Genomic DNA, 12,688 nt, shown 5'->3' on the forward strand with positions numbered 1-12,688 from the left:
AGAGTGAACTCGCGGTGCCCGCTGTGCCGACGTGGTGACGGCTGCCCGGCACAGGGGGGTGGCTGAGTGTGAGCACGGCACCGGGATGCGCTGGGAAATCTCCCGGGGTTACGTGTGGGATGCACCAGGGGGAGGCAAAGGGGTGCCCCGAGCGGCTTTAGCAAGAGCTGGGAGCCAGGTGACGCTTGTAAAGGGTTCGGTGTTTGAGAAGATCTGAAGGTTATTGCGTCAAGTCACCCCACGTTACCTGGTTTCACCCCCTTTTTTTTATTTTCCCAGGGTGTTGAGCTGCTTTTTGTACATCCCCCTGTACAAATGGGGCTGGTGGGTGATTTCTCAGCCCTGGAGATTGAACCCCCGCTTACTCCCAGGTGCTTTCCCTTCGCCCTAGACTGAACAAGCCCGGCCTAACGAGCCTTTCCTCGTCAGTGATGTGCTGACGAGGCGTGCGGGCTGCATTCGAGTTCCTCCTGCACAGAGAAACCACGAACAAGCCCAGGACAAAGTGCAGGGCGGCCACTTCAGCCCCCGGACTCTGAAGCAAGAGGGTGAAAGAGTGACGTGCCACAGTGACACGTTTGGGAAGGCTTTGGGAGGAAGGGGAAAGGTTGAGCGGCCGTGCTAAGTACCGTGGAAGTTTCCTTAGAAAATATCTGCCCAGTTCGGGGAGTGCTGAGGCAGGTCTCTCCACGGGCTGGCGGGGAGGTAAACGCTCGTGTTTGAGCAGAGAGCGTGAGAGGAGGAGGTCAGGGGGACGCTGGGCTCCCAGCTGGATGCAGAGACCTTGAAACTCCTGCTCTCTGCTCAGTTCAATTCATTATTAAAGGCAGGGATGAAGTGTTGGCTTTCATGTGCTTTGCTCCTTCTTTTTAGCTCTTACAGATCTGAAGAGGTGTGTCCTCTTGGCTCTTTTAAGTACTTAAGGTTTCCAGAATGAAACGAATGAATCCCCGAGCTTTCAAAGCCTCTTTTGGAGTGGTTTCATCCTTCCCCCGCAGCCCATAGCGCCGTTTCTCAGGGCAGCCCTCGAGCGCAGGGACCCGCAGGGACCCTCGTAGGGAGACACGTGTGTTCAGCTGCTGCCTGCTCCCCCCCCCGCGACCCCCTGGCTTTCCTCCCGGGCAGCTCTGGCGCTTTAAGGGCGCTGCCTGTTTGCCGGCAGTGGGGCCAAAGTCCGCGGGTTCCAGTGGTGGCTCCGGCGGCCAGGCCGGGGATGCAGCTCCCCGCCGTGCCGGGGGTGCTCGCCCCGTCCCTGCTCGCCATCCCCGTGGCCTTTGGCATCAACAGTGCGACCGCCTTGGCAGAGTGAGTACAGGCTGGGGACAAATCTCTGGGGCTGGGGGTGCTGCGGTCCGGCTCGGGGCAGGGTGCTGGGTCCTGTCCTCCGCTGGGCCTGGGGGCTGGATCCAGTCTGGGACTGGGGGGAAGCATCCAGTCTGGCCTAGGACAAGGCTTTGTCTGAGGATGGTGGGAGCCATCCCACCCTGCGGGGGGCCACTGGGTCCCATCCAGACCTGGCGAGGGGGGAGCGGTGCCCAGGGGAGGGTGCTGGGTCTGTCCTGGGGTCCAGCCCGAAGCAGGGGGCTCGGTCCAGGCTCTCCTGCCCCGGCCAAGCCCGTGGAGAGGCGGCTGCAGGCCGGGACTTTGCCGCCGTGGTTCGTGGCCACCTTTATGCCTTTTAAATCCCGTTCTCAGCAAGCAGAGGCGCAGCAGGGCCGCTCGGGCTCATCGCACAACGCGGAGCATAACGGGGCTCGCCAACAGCCCCAGCCCCCCGGGGATGAGGGCGCTCAGCACCTCCCTGATTTATCACCATCCTCTCCAGCCCCCTGGCCCCAGCGCAGCCCCCCGGGACAGAGGCACAGGACCCCCACACACACTGGGTGTCCTCCTGGGGTGCTGGGGACCCCTCCAAGCCCCGTCTCCCCCTTCCCAGAGTGACCGCCCGGGCAATTTGGCCACTGGCATGTCCCAGCGTGGCCAATGTCACCCCTCCATGCCGGCCTCGCCATCACCACCGTCACGCTTTTCTGCTGAGTGATGCCCCCGCGATGCCCCAGCCCAGCTGCTCCGCACGTCCCCACCCGGCCGTCACCCTCATGTTGGGGTGTCTGGTACCAGCCACCAGCCAGGGGCAGCTTCCTCACACCCTTTATGGGTTTTTTATGGAAAACCGCACTCCGGCTGGTTATTTTTCTCTATTTCCAGCCGCACGCCCCAGGACCTGCCAGCTGTGGGTTTTCCCCCTGTTTTCTTTCATCACTTTACAGCACTTTCTATCCTTTCATTCCCGCCAGGCCCCCTTCCTCCTCCTTTTCCCATTCGTTACACATTTCTTTTCATAGCTAATTTCTGCTTTTGCTCTACCAGCACTTTTAGCCAAACTTCTCTTAATCCCAAAGCCGGGACTTTCCTGGCCACCTGATAAAATTTACTTAAAAATCTCCCGATTCTCATTCCCATCTTTCCGGTCTCCTCTTCCCTTCCATCCCGCGCGGCACGGCGCTGTTGCAGCCCAGATCTCCGGGATCCATCTCTAGGAAATCCACAGCCCTTCTGCGCGATGCGGCACCGGGTGAAAACCATCTGTAGCTGTGGGGAGCACCGACCCCTCCAGCCTTCCCCCAAACTGAAGCCCGTAATAGCATCATTCTCCTGCCCAGACCTTGCGGGGGGACACTGGGGGGGGACGTCCCCCTCTTTCTTAATTAGTCCTTGCTGCGGGGTGAGCGATGGTGGCCTCAAAGCCCCTCGGGGTGAGCTGGGTGCCCTGAGCGCAGCACCCCAAGGTGCTGGTACGTGTGGGGGTGGCCCCGGTGCCGGTGTGTCTCGAGCCCCGTCCCACGCACGGTCACGTCTTCCAGTGAGCGGAGGAACCCGGCGTTGCGCTACTCCACCGTAGCATCCGTATTTGAATTTTGAATTAATTGTTCTGCGGGAGTAATTAGTTGTGTAGTAATTAATTATACACTAGTAATAACGCACTTAGGTGGTGACGCTTCAATTATTTGATTGTTTTGAGGTTTTTTCATGAACATCTGTGTTGGTTTGGATGTTTGGGACACGTGGTGAGGACGAGCTCAGCCTCACTTAGTGCTGCTGTGGCGCCTGTCCTGTCCCTGCGTGCGGGGTCCTGTGGGGACCTGTCCCTGTCCCTGTCCCTGTCCCTGTCCCCAGAAGAGCAATTCCACCTGCACAAGGTGAACGTGAGCCCGGTGCTGTCGCAGCTTCCTGTAAATGAGGTCTGAGCTGTTCTCAGCCGGGTGACCCTGGGCCGGGGGACGGTGGCCTTTTGTCCCCGCTCGGCACGTCGGCCGTGCTGCACCGAGCGCTCGGGCTGGTAATTGGGTGTTTCTGCAGGATAAGCTGTTAACAGCGGCGTCTGTGCCGCCAGCCAGCCACGACTTCACATTTTCTTTTCCTTTGGTAACAGGGTTAAAAGCTTGAGTGAAAAATACCATCATGTTTTTCATGTTTCGTAGCTGAAGTATTGGCTAGACCAGAGCTGTGGCTTTTCCGGCTGATGCTTCTTGGAGGGGATGCAGCGAGCTCGGGATAGATTTCTCTACAACTTCACTCTCTTAGGACACACTTTCAGTATCTGTCTCCTCGTTACCGATTTGCTTTAGAATCGGTTTTCCCAGTCTCTTGTAACAGTGGCCCATCGCCACAGCCTGGGGAGGGAGAGGGAGAGGGAGAGGGAGAGGGAGAGGGAGAGGGAGAGGGAGAGGGAGAGGGAGAGGGAGAGGGAGAGGGAGAGGGAGAGGGAGAGGGAGGACCATGCTGGGGTTTCTCCCCTCCCCTTGGCGAGGCAGCCCCTTCCCACCCGTGCCTGGGTGTCAGACCCAGCCTCCCTCTGGGCTTCACCTCCCCGGGGGTTATTTCAAACCCTGGAGGAGCCATTTCGTGCCCGCCCGGAGGAAGGGCAGCACCCTGTGCCACAGCGGGACCCCCCACCCTGTGCCGGGGAGCTGGGTCTGATCCTGTTTCAGTAGAGACCTCTGAAAATCAGTGCAGGCAAAGGGTGTTTCGCCTGCACTGGGGGAAATGGGGCTTCACCCCCCGGCTGCGCCCAGGTGCTGGAGCCCATCCTGCTGTTCTGCAGCAGCCCGCTGGTGCTGATGCTGACGGGGGTGCTGGTGCTCGCCGGCCTCTTCTCCATCATCTTCTTCGTAAGCGGAGTGAGCCACTTCCAGGACCCCCTTTTCTGCGGTGAGTTCCCCCCTCCCCAGGGTATGGGGACTGATCCTGTGCCGGGGCAGGGAGCGGAGATCTGGGATGTGGGGAGAGCCAGGGGACCCGCTCAGAGCTGGCTCGCTCTCCCGCAGTGTTTGTGGCGTTCTCCTTCACCTCCGTCGTCGACTTGATCATCTCGCTGGAGGAGGATGGCTACATCTCTGGCTTCGTGGAGGTCTACATCAGAGAGGTACCACCTCGCCCTGCCCTGGGCTCTCGCAGACGAGCAGCCCCACACACCCAGGGCGAGCGCGGACGCTGCTGCAGCTCCCGGAGCTGCTCCTGCTGCAGAGGGACTGTGCACGGAGCAGCCCCAGCTCCCGCGGGGTCCCCTGGGGAGGGGGTGCAGGGAGGCGCTTGCCCCCACCCCATATGATCCGCTGTTTTCTGAACGGGCAGGGCGAGCCCCACCTGCGCACGGCCCACGGCATCCTGATCTGTTACTGGGACGGCGTCATCCACTACGGGCTCTACCTCGCCATGATCGCGGCCATCGGGCGGAGGTGAGCGGGGCCGGTGGCGGGGAGGCAAGGTGGCCTCTGTGGCCATGTGGCATCTTCATGGATCTGGAGCTCGGGGAGGGGGCTCGTGGGGTTTGGAGGAGCCTGAATTTTGTGAGGAGGGGAGCTCTGAGCCTGGCAGAGGGGTCTGATCCCGATGTCTCTGCAGAAAGAGCTACAGGAACCTGGGTCTCTTCTGGCTGGGCTCTCTGATGATGAGCATCGTCGTCTTCCTGCTTGGGAACCTGATAGGTACTGGGGTGCAGAGGGTTACTGACCCCTCCAGGCTGCCTCCATCCCCCCCCGCCCCGCTCCCCCCATTCTCTCCGGTGGGTTTGCTCCCAGGCACTTGCCCTGCGGGCAGAGGAGGATGGTGCTGACCTGGGGGCAAGCGGCAGGTATCTGGGCGCCAAGCACCCCGCCGTGTCCATCCTGCGCTCTCCTTCCCCAGGGAAATACAGCTCCGACCTCAGCCCTGCCTTTCTGCTCAACCTGCCCTACGTCCTCATCCCAATCTGGGCTGGGCTGAGGCTCTTCCAGCAGCCCAAGGCCCTGCCATGCCTCAGCCCCGAGAAGGTGAGCTGGGAGCTGGGGCAGGGGCTGCACCGGGAGCCGTTGGCTTTATCCCCATCCCGGCGTGAAAATACGGTGGTTTCCCTCTCCCAGGTCACGGAGGAGCAAAGCAAATACCTGTACCAGCGGCCCCAGGACGCGGGGCTGGTCCTGCTCCTGCTCCTCACCGCTGCGTTCACCTTCTTCAGGGGGATGGTAAGTGCTGGGTCCCCACATGGGGGTCCCGGAGGGGCCGTGAGGGGTCCTGGGGGTGGGTGCATCTGCCCCGCGCCCACCTCCCCTCCACTCTCCACATCCCCAGGTGGTTTTGGACTGTCCCGCCGATTCGTGCTTCGAGTACATCTACCAGCACGAGCCGTACCTGCGCGACCCCGTCGCCTACCCCAAAGTGCAGGTGAGTGCGGTTGAGGGGGGACTGGAACCCCCCCCAAGCCACCAGGGACGGGGTGACTCTCTCCGTGTCCCCCCCCAGATGCTGATCTACATGTTTTACGTCCTCCCCTTCCTCTGCCTCTGCATCTACGGGCTGGTGCTGCCCGGCTGCTCCTGGCTGCCTGACTGGAGCTTGGTTTTTGCCGGTGCCATCGCGCAGGTGAGGGCTGCGCCATCGTCCTTCCCCGGGCTGCTGGGGGGGGGGGATGACAACGGGGGGACCCCCGGGGTTGAATTTCAGTCCCAGCCAGGAGAGAACAAGCGGGGAGCTGGAGCTGAGCCTGGGGGGGACAGATCCGCACCCGCGGCTGCATGTGGAGCAGTTCCCACCGCCGCTGCCCGCTAATTACTTTGGCCTCGGTGGATCTTAACGGAGCCGGGGATGAGTTTGACAGAAATAGGCTGGCGCTAGCGGCAGGTCTATAGATAGGCCGTGCTGGGTGTGCTCCTGCCGAAACACCCTTTGGTGTCGGGGGGGCTGTGCCAGGCCAGCCCCTCGCTGCCGGCCCCCCCACTGTGTGCCACCCCCTGCCCTGTGTCCCCAGGCTCAGTTCGCCCACCTGGGCTCCTCGCTGCACCCCCGCACGCCCTTCCCCTACCAGACCCCTGAAGATGTCTGGTGGAGCTTCCTCCTCACCAATGTCCTCTACGCGCTGGGCCCCCAGCTCCTGGCCTACCGCTGCCTGCGCTGCCCTGCCTTCTTCCTGCCCGCCACTCCTGCCAGCCTGCACGGGGGCAAGAAGCACCAGTGACCCCTCCTGCCCACACCAGGGTGGGGGGGCTGCTGCCCGTCTCCTCAATCCCCCGCTGCAAGAGCAGCCAGCGCAGCCAGCGGTGACCCCAAGGATGTTCCGGTCCCCACCGTGTCCCCTAACGCTGGGGGGGTTGCGTTGGGGGGACCCCAGGGTGTTCTGCGGGGGCATTGCTGCAGCCACGGCCCTGCCCTTGCCCAGGTTTGTGGGGGGGACGACTCGCTGGCTGAGGGGGGGCTGCGGGTGCTGCGCTCCCCTCCCAGAGGGTCCCCGGGGGCCGTGGGGGCCCCGTCCCACCCCGGAAGGATGTGGGAGTGGGGACCGTGCCAGGAAAACACTGTTTACAAAATAAAGGAGGGAAAGTGCAGCTTCTGAACCCGTGTCCACGCTCCGGCCGGGGACGTCACCCCACGCCAGCGGCCAACCCCCCCCATCACCCGCCGGGGTCCCACCGGTTCCCACCCGGGGCCGGGAGCAGCCGCCTGACTTCGCCCCCTCCTGCCTTTTGGGGTGCAGCGCGGTGGGGGGGGGGGGGTCCTGCTGTCTGCGCTGCCCTTGCTGCGGGGGCTCAGGGTCAGGCTTGGGGAGGGGCACGGGGGGAAGGGGTGCCCCTGAGTGTGCCGGGGATGCCCACGGGCGGGCAGGGGTGTGCGGGGGGGGGGTGGGGGGGTGGGGGGTGTGTACACGCGTTGTGGGGTGCACACGCGTGGGGGGGGGGGTGCTGGAAGTGGCTCGGCGCTGCCTTTGCGGGGACCGGGGACACGGGGATTTAACTGGCAAAACTCCTTTTCTCCCGCGGGTTCCCCGCCGGCAGCCCGGGCCGGGGGTACCGGGGGTACCGGGGGTACCGGGGGTACCGGGGGGCCGCGGCCGAGGCCGGGCGGGCCGGTGACCTTGGCGAGCCGGCGGCCCTGCGCAGCGCCGGGAGCCGGGGCAGGGCCGGGCCGAGCTCCCGGTGCCGCCCCCCTGCGCGGAGCCGCACCGGCACCGGCAGCACCGGCGGCACCGGCGGCACCGGAGCGCTCCTGCGGCCGGGCCCCTCCCGCGGGCCGGTACCGGCGCCCGCGGAGACACGGTGAGTGCGGAGGGGGGTTGGGGGGCGGCGGCGGCTCCGCTCGTTGCGGTGCGGTCGCGGGGAGCCGGGACGGGACACGACACCCCCCCCCTTCCCGCCGGTACCGGGACCCCGGGCGGGGGCTGCTCCCGGCGGGGCCGGCGGAGGCCGGGCCGGTTCCCCCCGCGCTGCGCTGCCCGGTCCCGGGCACCGGCGTCCCGCAGCCCCGGGGCTGCCGCCGCAGTGTCCCGCACTGCAACACCGCACCGGCCCCGGGGCCGCCGGCGGGGGAGAACCGGGGCTGCCCCGCTCCCGCTGCCCCGGACCGGGCACTGGGACCCCCGGGGGAGCTGCCCTGGTCCTCCTCCTGCCCCTCGACCGGGCACCGGGACCCCCAGGGGGGCTGCTTCACTCTCTCAACCCCCCGACCGGGTACCGGGACCCCCGGGGGGGCTGCTCCACTCTCTCAACCCCCCGACCGGGTACCGGGACCCCCGGGGGGGCTGCCCCGCTCTCTTTGCCCCCCGACCGGGCACTGGGACTCCCGGGGGGGCAGCTCTGGTTCTCCTCCTGCCTCCCAACCGGGCACCGGCATCCCCGGGGGGGCTACCCCGCTCCCCCTGCCCCACAGCCAAGCCCTGTCTCCCCTTCCCCAGCCCCACGGGGGGGGGCTCATCCCCACGGAGTTGCGGGCTGGGATCTGGGGCATCTCCGAGGACACGGGGCTCAGCGCGGGGGAGATGACATTCCCCCGGGGAGGGGGGGAGCTCCCACACACCTTTTCCTCCGGCTGTCCCTGGGGAAGGGGGGCCGTGGAGCGGCGCAGGCAACCGGGGGGGCTCGGGGGGGGCTCTGGCAGCCGCAGCCCACTCCCACGCCATCAGTTCGGTTTCCAGATGTGCCAGCGCTGCCATAAATAACTCCCGCGATCCGGCCCCGCGCGGCTGCCATGAAATATTCATCCCGGCTGTAACCGAGCGGGTGAAGCGGAGTTCAGGGGGGCGCGGGGGTCCCTGCGGACCCGGGGTGCTGGGTGGGGGGAGGCAATGAGTGACCCAGCGCTGCCGGTCACCCCCACTCTGCGTGGGGTGGGTGTCGTGGGGGGCTTCCCCCACGCGGGGTGTCAGGGGGTGACGGCATCTCCCTCCCCCGGCCCAACAGCCCCAATGGGGTGCGGGTTGGGGACCGGCATCGCTGCTGGGGGGGGTGGCTGCTGGAGCTGGGGGTCAGGTTTGCTCACAGACCTCCCCTCTCCTCCCTGGGGGGCTGGGGGGTGCTAAGGGGCTCCTCTCCCCCCCTCAGATGCGTCCCCGAGGCCCCTGGGCCGCCGGCCCCGCAGCTCTGCTGCTCCTCGCCGGCGTCCTCGCCTCCGACGCGCTGCTCAGCGCCCGGGGACGGAAGAAGGTGGTTCACGTCATGGGTGAGTGGGGACGGGGGTCCGTGGCGGGGAGCTGGGCTGGGCCCCCGCGCTGGGGCAGGGGGAGCTGCCCTGCAGCCCTCGGGGCTGTTGGGTTCAATATCCATTAAAGCACGATCAGGGTCTCTGGCGCATCCACTGTCCCCCTCTTGCCCTGGCCAGGAGCTGCCCAACCCTCCTCAGGGTTTGTAAAGCCTCCAAAAAGAGGGAAATTCCCCCCAAAGGTGGTCCCCCCACCCTGCCCCACGCCCCCACCCTGCCTTATCCCCACCGTGGGTCCTGCCTGGGCTGGAGGCAGGGGCAGGCTTGGGGACAGGGACTCCCCTGAGCTGGGTGTCCCTTGCAGAGGGTGACAGCGGGGCTGTGGTCGTGCAAACGGCCCCGGGGAAGGTGGTGACCCACCGGGGTGGCACCATCATCCTGCCCTGCCGATACCACTACGACGTGTCCGCCCACGACCCGGCCGAGATCCGCCTCAAGTGGACCAAGGTGACGGAGCCGATGGCCTTCGTGGACGTCTTCGTGGCGCTGGGGAAGGCGCGGCGGGCGTTCGGCAGCTACCGCGGCCGCACGGCGCTGCAGGAGGACGGTTTCGGCGACGCCTCACTCATCATCCGCAACGTCACCCTGCAAGACTACGGCCACTACGAGTGCGAGGTCACCAACGAGCTCGAGGATGACACCGGCATGGTCAAGCTGGACCTCGAAGGTAGCAGCGTGGCTACGTCAGCGAGGGGGGACGGGGATGGGGAGGACCACGGGTGTCCCCATGTCCCGTGCGGGATGGCCAGGACACGGGTCCTGGTGCCACGTCCTGGAGCTGGGCTCAGCCCTGCTTTATGGCTGGTTGTTTTTCCTGGCGTGTGCCGTGGTTTATTGCCTCTGTTATTGGCTTTTATTGTTGCTCCAGGTTTACAGGCTGGCAGCTAATAAACGCCGGAGATAGATAGTGGCACGGCCTCGTAAAGCACCGGGGGGGACCGGGTTGTGGCAGCAGTGTTGATGCCGTGCGTGGCTCTGAGCCCGCCGGGACGGGCTGCTGCGGCTGGGGACACCAGGAAAGGGAGAAAACCCTTTTTTGGGGGGCTCGGGCGGCACAGCAGCGCTGCTCCGGCCGGTACGGGCTTGCTCTGGGGACACCAGGGCTTGGCTGGACCCCGCATGGGCACCACTGATGTCCCCACGTCCCAGAGCAGCAGCTCGTGGAGCCCAGGGGTGCCGCAGGGGTCCCTGCGGTCACAGAGGGGGAGTTTTGGGGTTACTGGGCAAAGCCTGAAGCACCCAAACTCCTCGTGCTGAGTCGACGGCAGCTCGTCTTCGCTGGATGTTGCAGCCGGGTCTCCCAGCCCGCAGCAGCCCCCGCTCCCCACCGGCTCCTGGCACCTTGCGCTGCTGACCCCGTTTGTTGGGTGCGGCTGCAAAATAAGGTGGGGGACCCCCCCCACACACACACACCCCACCCCTCCTCTCTGCCCCCCCCCCAGGTGTGATCTTCCCCTACCACCCCCGCTTGGGCCGCTACACCCTGAACTTCCACGAGGCGCAGCAGGCGTGCCTGGAGCAGGACGGGATCCTGGCCTCGCACGACCAGTTGCACCAGGCCTGGCTGGAGGGCATGGACTGGTGCAACGCCGGCTGGCTGGAGGACGGCTCGGTGCAGTACCCCATCTCCCGGCCGCGGGAGGAGTGCGGCCGCAAGGACACACCGGTGGGGGTACGCAACTACGGCTACCGGCACAAGGAGAGTGAGCACTACGACGCCTTCTGCTTCACCTCCAACCTCAACGGTAATGGTGGGAGGGGGGAAACTGAGGCACAGCGCACCCAGCTCCCCGTTTTGGCTGGGCAGGGGTGGGATGGGGTGGGGTGGGGTGGGGGGGCAGTTCCTGTGATGGTCCAGGAAGATGCTCAGCCCTGGGGGAGAGGAGGATGCGGCTGTATGCGCCTTCCCTGGGCTCCCTGGGATATCAAGAGGGAGTTTGGTGCTGGGGACCCCCAGCAAGGACCAGAATCTGGCCCCATCACCTTTGGGGCTGGGCTACCTGGTTTAGCAAAACCCGTCTTCCCCGGGCAGGAGCAGGGGACGGAGGTAATCACAGCGGCAACAGGCCGGGTGATGGATGAGGCTGGGGCTGCGCAAGACAGATGGGAGCCGGGAGGGCTCCCAGGCTGTGTAAATTCCTCCCGGCTGGCAGGGCCGCGCGGGGGGGGGGCTCTGCCGATGTTTATTTAATGGTGGCAGGCAGGATAAATAGCGGGTGTAATCACCACGAGGAGCCATCACCAACCACCGCCGCGCAGCCCCCATAAATCTGCCCGCACCACGGCGGCGGCTCCCCAGAGCCCACCCAGCCGGTCTCCTCCTCCAGCCTGCCCCAAAAAATGTAGTTTTGGGAGGGGGGGGGCACAGGGCTTGTACCGCTCAGCCCCTTCCCGCTTTGCCGGGTGCTGGGATGTTGCAGCCGGGTCCCCGTGGCCAACAGGGCTTTGTCCCCCCACTGTCCTCCAGGCAAAGTCTACTTCTTGAAGACGTACCGCAAGCTGAGCTACGCCGAGGCGGTGCAGGCCTGCAAGAACAACGGGGCGGCCGTGGCCAAGGTGGGGCAGCTCTATGCTGCCTGGAAGATCCAGCTGCTGGACCGCTGCGAGGCCGGTTGGCTGGAGGACGGCAGCATCCGCTACCCCATCGTCAACCCCCGGGCACGCTGCGGAGGCCGGGAGCCCGGCGTGCGCAACCTGGGCTTCCCAGACAAAAAGTACAAGCTTTTTGGGGTTTATTGCTTCAAAAAAGCTGGTGAGGCTGCCCCAGAGAAGGCGCTGGGTGGGGGGCATCCCAATCGTGTGTGAGGCTCACCCGCACCCGGAGCATCCCCAGGCTTGGCCGGGGAACCCCCCCGCCATGTGCTGGGCTCCCCCCGCCCCGCCGGGGTCGCTGCCTCCTGGGCCGTGGCAGCGTGGGGAGCTGCGGGCAGCCCCCGCGTCGGACTGGGAGAGGGGCCCGTGCGATGCCGGCGCGGCTGCTGCACCACAGGCTGCGGCCAAAGCCCGGTGACGCTTGGGGAAACTGAGGCAGCGGGAGGGGAAGGACTTCAGGAGCCCAGCCAGGAGCCCGCGCTCGGATCCAGGGCTGGCTCCCAGCTCACTGCAGTTCTTGCTTCTCAATCAGCGTATTGCATGTGCTAAAGGCCCGGCCAGAGCAAAGCCGGTTTGAGCCCCCCCGATATCCTCATCCTCATGTCTGGGGGCCCCCAGCTCCGTGCTGTTCCTGTGGCCACGCAGCACTGAACCCCCCCCTTGGAGATGCTGCGGGCAACCAGCATCATGGGACTGGCAAAATCCCACCTTGGCGCTGGGCAAGGACTAGGGGCACTGGGCTTGGCTTCCTGCACCATGGGCAGCCACGGGGGGGACACCTGCAGCCCCTCCAGCACCTGCTTGCCACCAGCCACCCCCCAGGGCCACTGCTGGGGCCGAGCGAGTGGCCGCACGCTGCGAGCCCGGGGCTGGGGCAGCTCCTTAGCGCTTGGCTTCGTGCAGAAGCAGCCAATGCTGGGGGCAGGGAGGTGCCGGGTGGGCACCGTCCCCTGCGCCCCCCCCGGCCCAGCACCGTCCTGAGGCTTTTGGCAGCCCTGGCGCTCGCGAGCTGGACGTAGATGAAATAAATAAAAGCTTCGGCCGCTTTTGAGAGCTGAGCCAGGCTCTCGTGTCTCCTTTGCTGGTGTCA

General features: G+C 65.7%; 2 protein-coding genes across 5 annotated transcripts; both read left to right on the plus strand.

Annotated features, from left to right (window-relative positions):
* Positions 1-1,135: 1,135 nt before the first annotated feature.
* On the plus strand, positions 1,136-6,610 carry TM6SF2 (transmembrane 6 superfamily member 2). 4 transcript variants are annotated; one of them, XM_074808590.1, is made up of 11 exons: positions 1,136-1,305; positions 2,515-2,638; positions 4,106-4,212; positions 4,329-4,426; positions 4,636-4,739; positions 4,906-4,988; positions 5,188-5,312; positions 5,403-5,504; positions 5,611-5,703; positions 5,782-5,901; positions 6,287-6,414. In XM_074808590.1, the coding sequence occupies exons 1-10, from the start codon at positions 1,214-1,216 to the stop codon at positions 5,865-5,867; spliced, it is 1,014 nt and encodes a 337-aa protein (XP_074664691.1). In that variant the 5' UTR covers positions 1,136-1,213; the 3' UTR covers positions 5,868-5,901; positions 6,287-6,414. The 4 variants fall into 4 exon arrangements, with proteins under 4 accessions (XP_074664691.1, XP_074664689.1, XP_074664688.1 ...); XM_074808588.1 differs by lacking the exon at positions 2,515-2,638 and having other exon boundaries at positions 1,138-1,305; positions 4,109-4,212; positions 6,287-6,610; XM_074808587.1 differs by lacking the exon at positions 2,515-2,638 and having other exon boundaries at positions 1,139-1,305; positions 6,287-6,610.
* A 792-nt stretch (positions 6,611-7,402) lies between these two features.
* HAPLN4 (hyaluronan and proteoglycan link protein 4) lies at positions 7,403-12,656 on the plus strand. Its single transcript, XM_074808573.1, has 5 exons — positions 7,403-7,568; positions 8,850-8,967; positions 9,311-9,673; positions 10,449-10,751; positions 11,474-12,656. The coding sequence occupies exons 2-5, from the start codon at positions 8,850-8,852 to the stop codon at positions 11,809-11,811; spliced, it is 1,122 nt and encodes a 373-aa protein (XP_074664674.1). The 5' UTR covers positions 7,403-7,568; the 3' UTR covers positions 11,812-12,656.
* The last annotated feature ends 32 nt before the right edge of the window (positions 12,657-12,688 follow it).

Source organism: Strix aluco, chromosome 29, assembly GCF_031877795.1.
Source record: "Strix aluco isolate bStrAlu1 chromosome 29, bStrAlu1.hap1, whole genome shotgun sequence".
NCBI classification, from domain to species: Eukaryota; Metazoa; Chordata; class Aves; order Strigiformes; family Strigidae; genus Strix; species Strix aluco.

What these genes read in the sequence shown, in the direction of transcription:
- TM6SF2 (XM_074808587.1), top strand. Translation starts at nt 1,214, where the DNA reads ATGCAGCTCCCCGCCGTGCCGGGGGTGCTCGCCCCGTCCCTGCTCGCC. An exon ending in AGTGCGACCGCCTTGGCAGA is followed by an intron (nt 1,306 to 4,105) that starts GTGAGTACAGGC and finishes GCTGTTCTGCAG; the next exon opens with CAGCCCGCTGGTGCTGATGC. An exon ending in TCGCCTACCCCAAAGTGCAG is followed by an intron (nt 5,704 to 5,781) that starts GTGAGTGCGGTT and finishes GTCCCCCCCCAG; the next exon opens with ATGCTGATCTACATGTTTTA.
- HAPLN4 (XM_074808573.1), top strand. Translation starts at nt 8,850, where the DNA reads ATGCGTCCCCGAGGCCCCTGGGCCGCCGGCCCCGCAGCTCTGCTGCTC. An exon ending in GAAGGTGGTTCACGTCATGG is followed by an intron (nt 8,968 to 9,310) that starts GTGAGTGGGGAC and finishes TGTCCCTTGCAG; the next exon opens with AGGGTGACAGCGGGGCTGTG. An exon ending in CTTCACCTCCAACCTCAACG is followed by an intron (nt 10,752 to 11,473) that starts GTAATGGTGGGA and finishes ACTGTCCTCCAG; the next exon opens with GCAAAGTCTACTTCTTGAAG.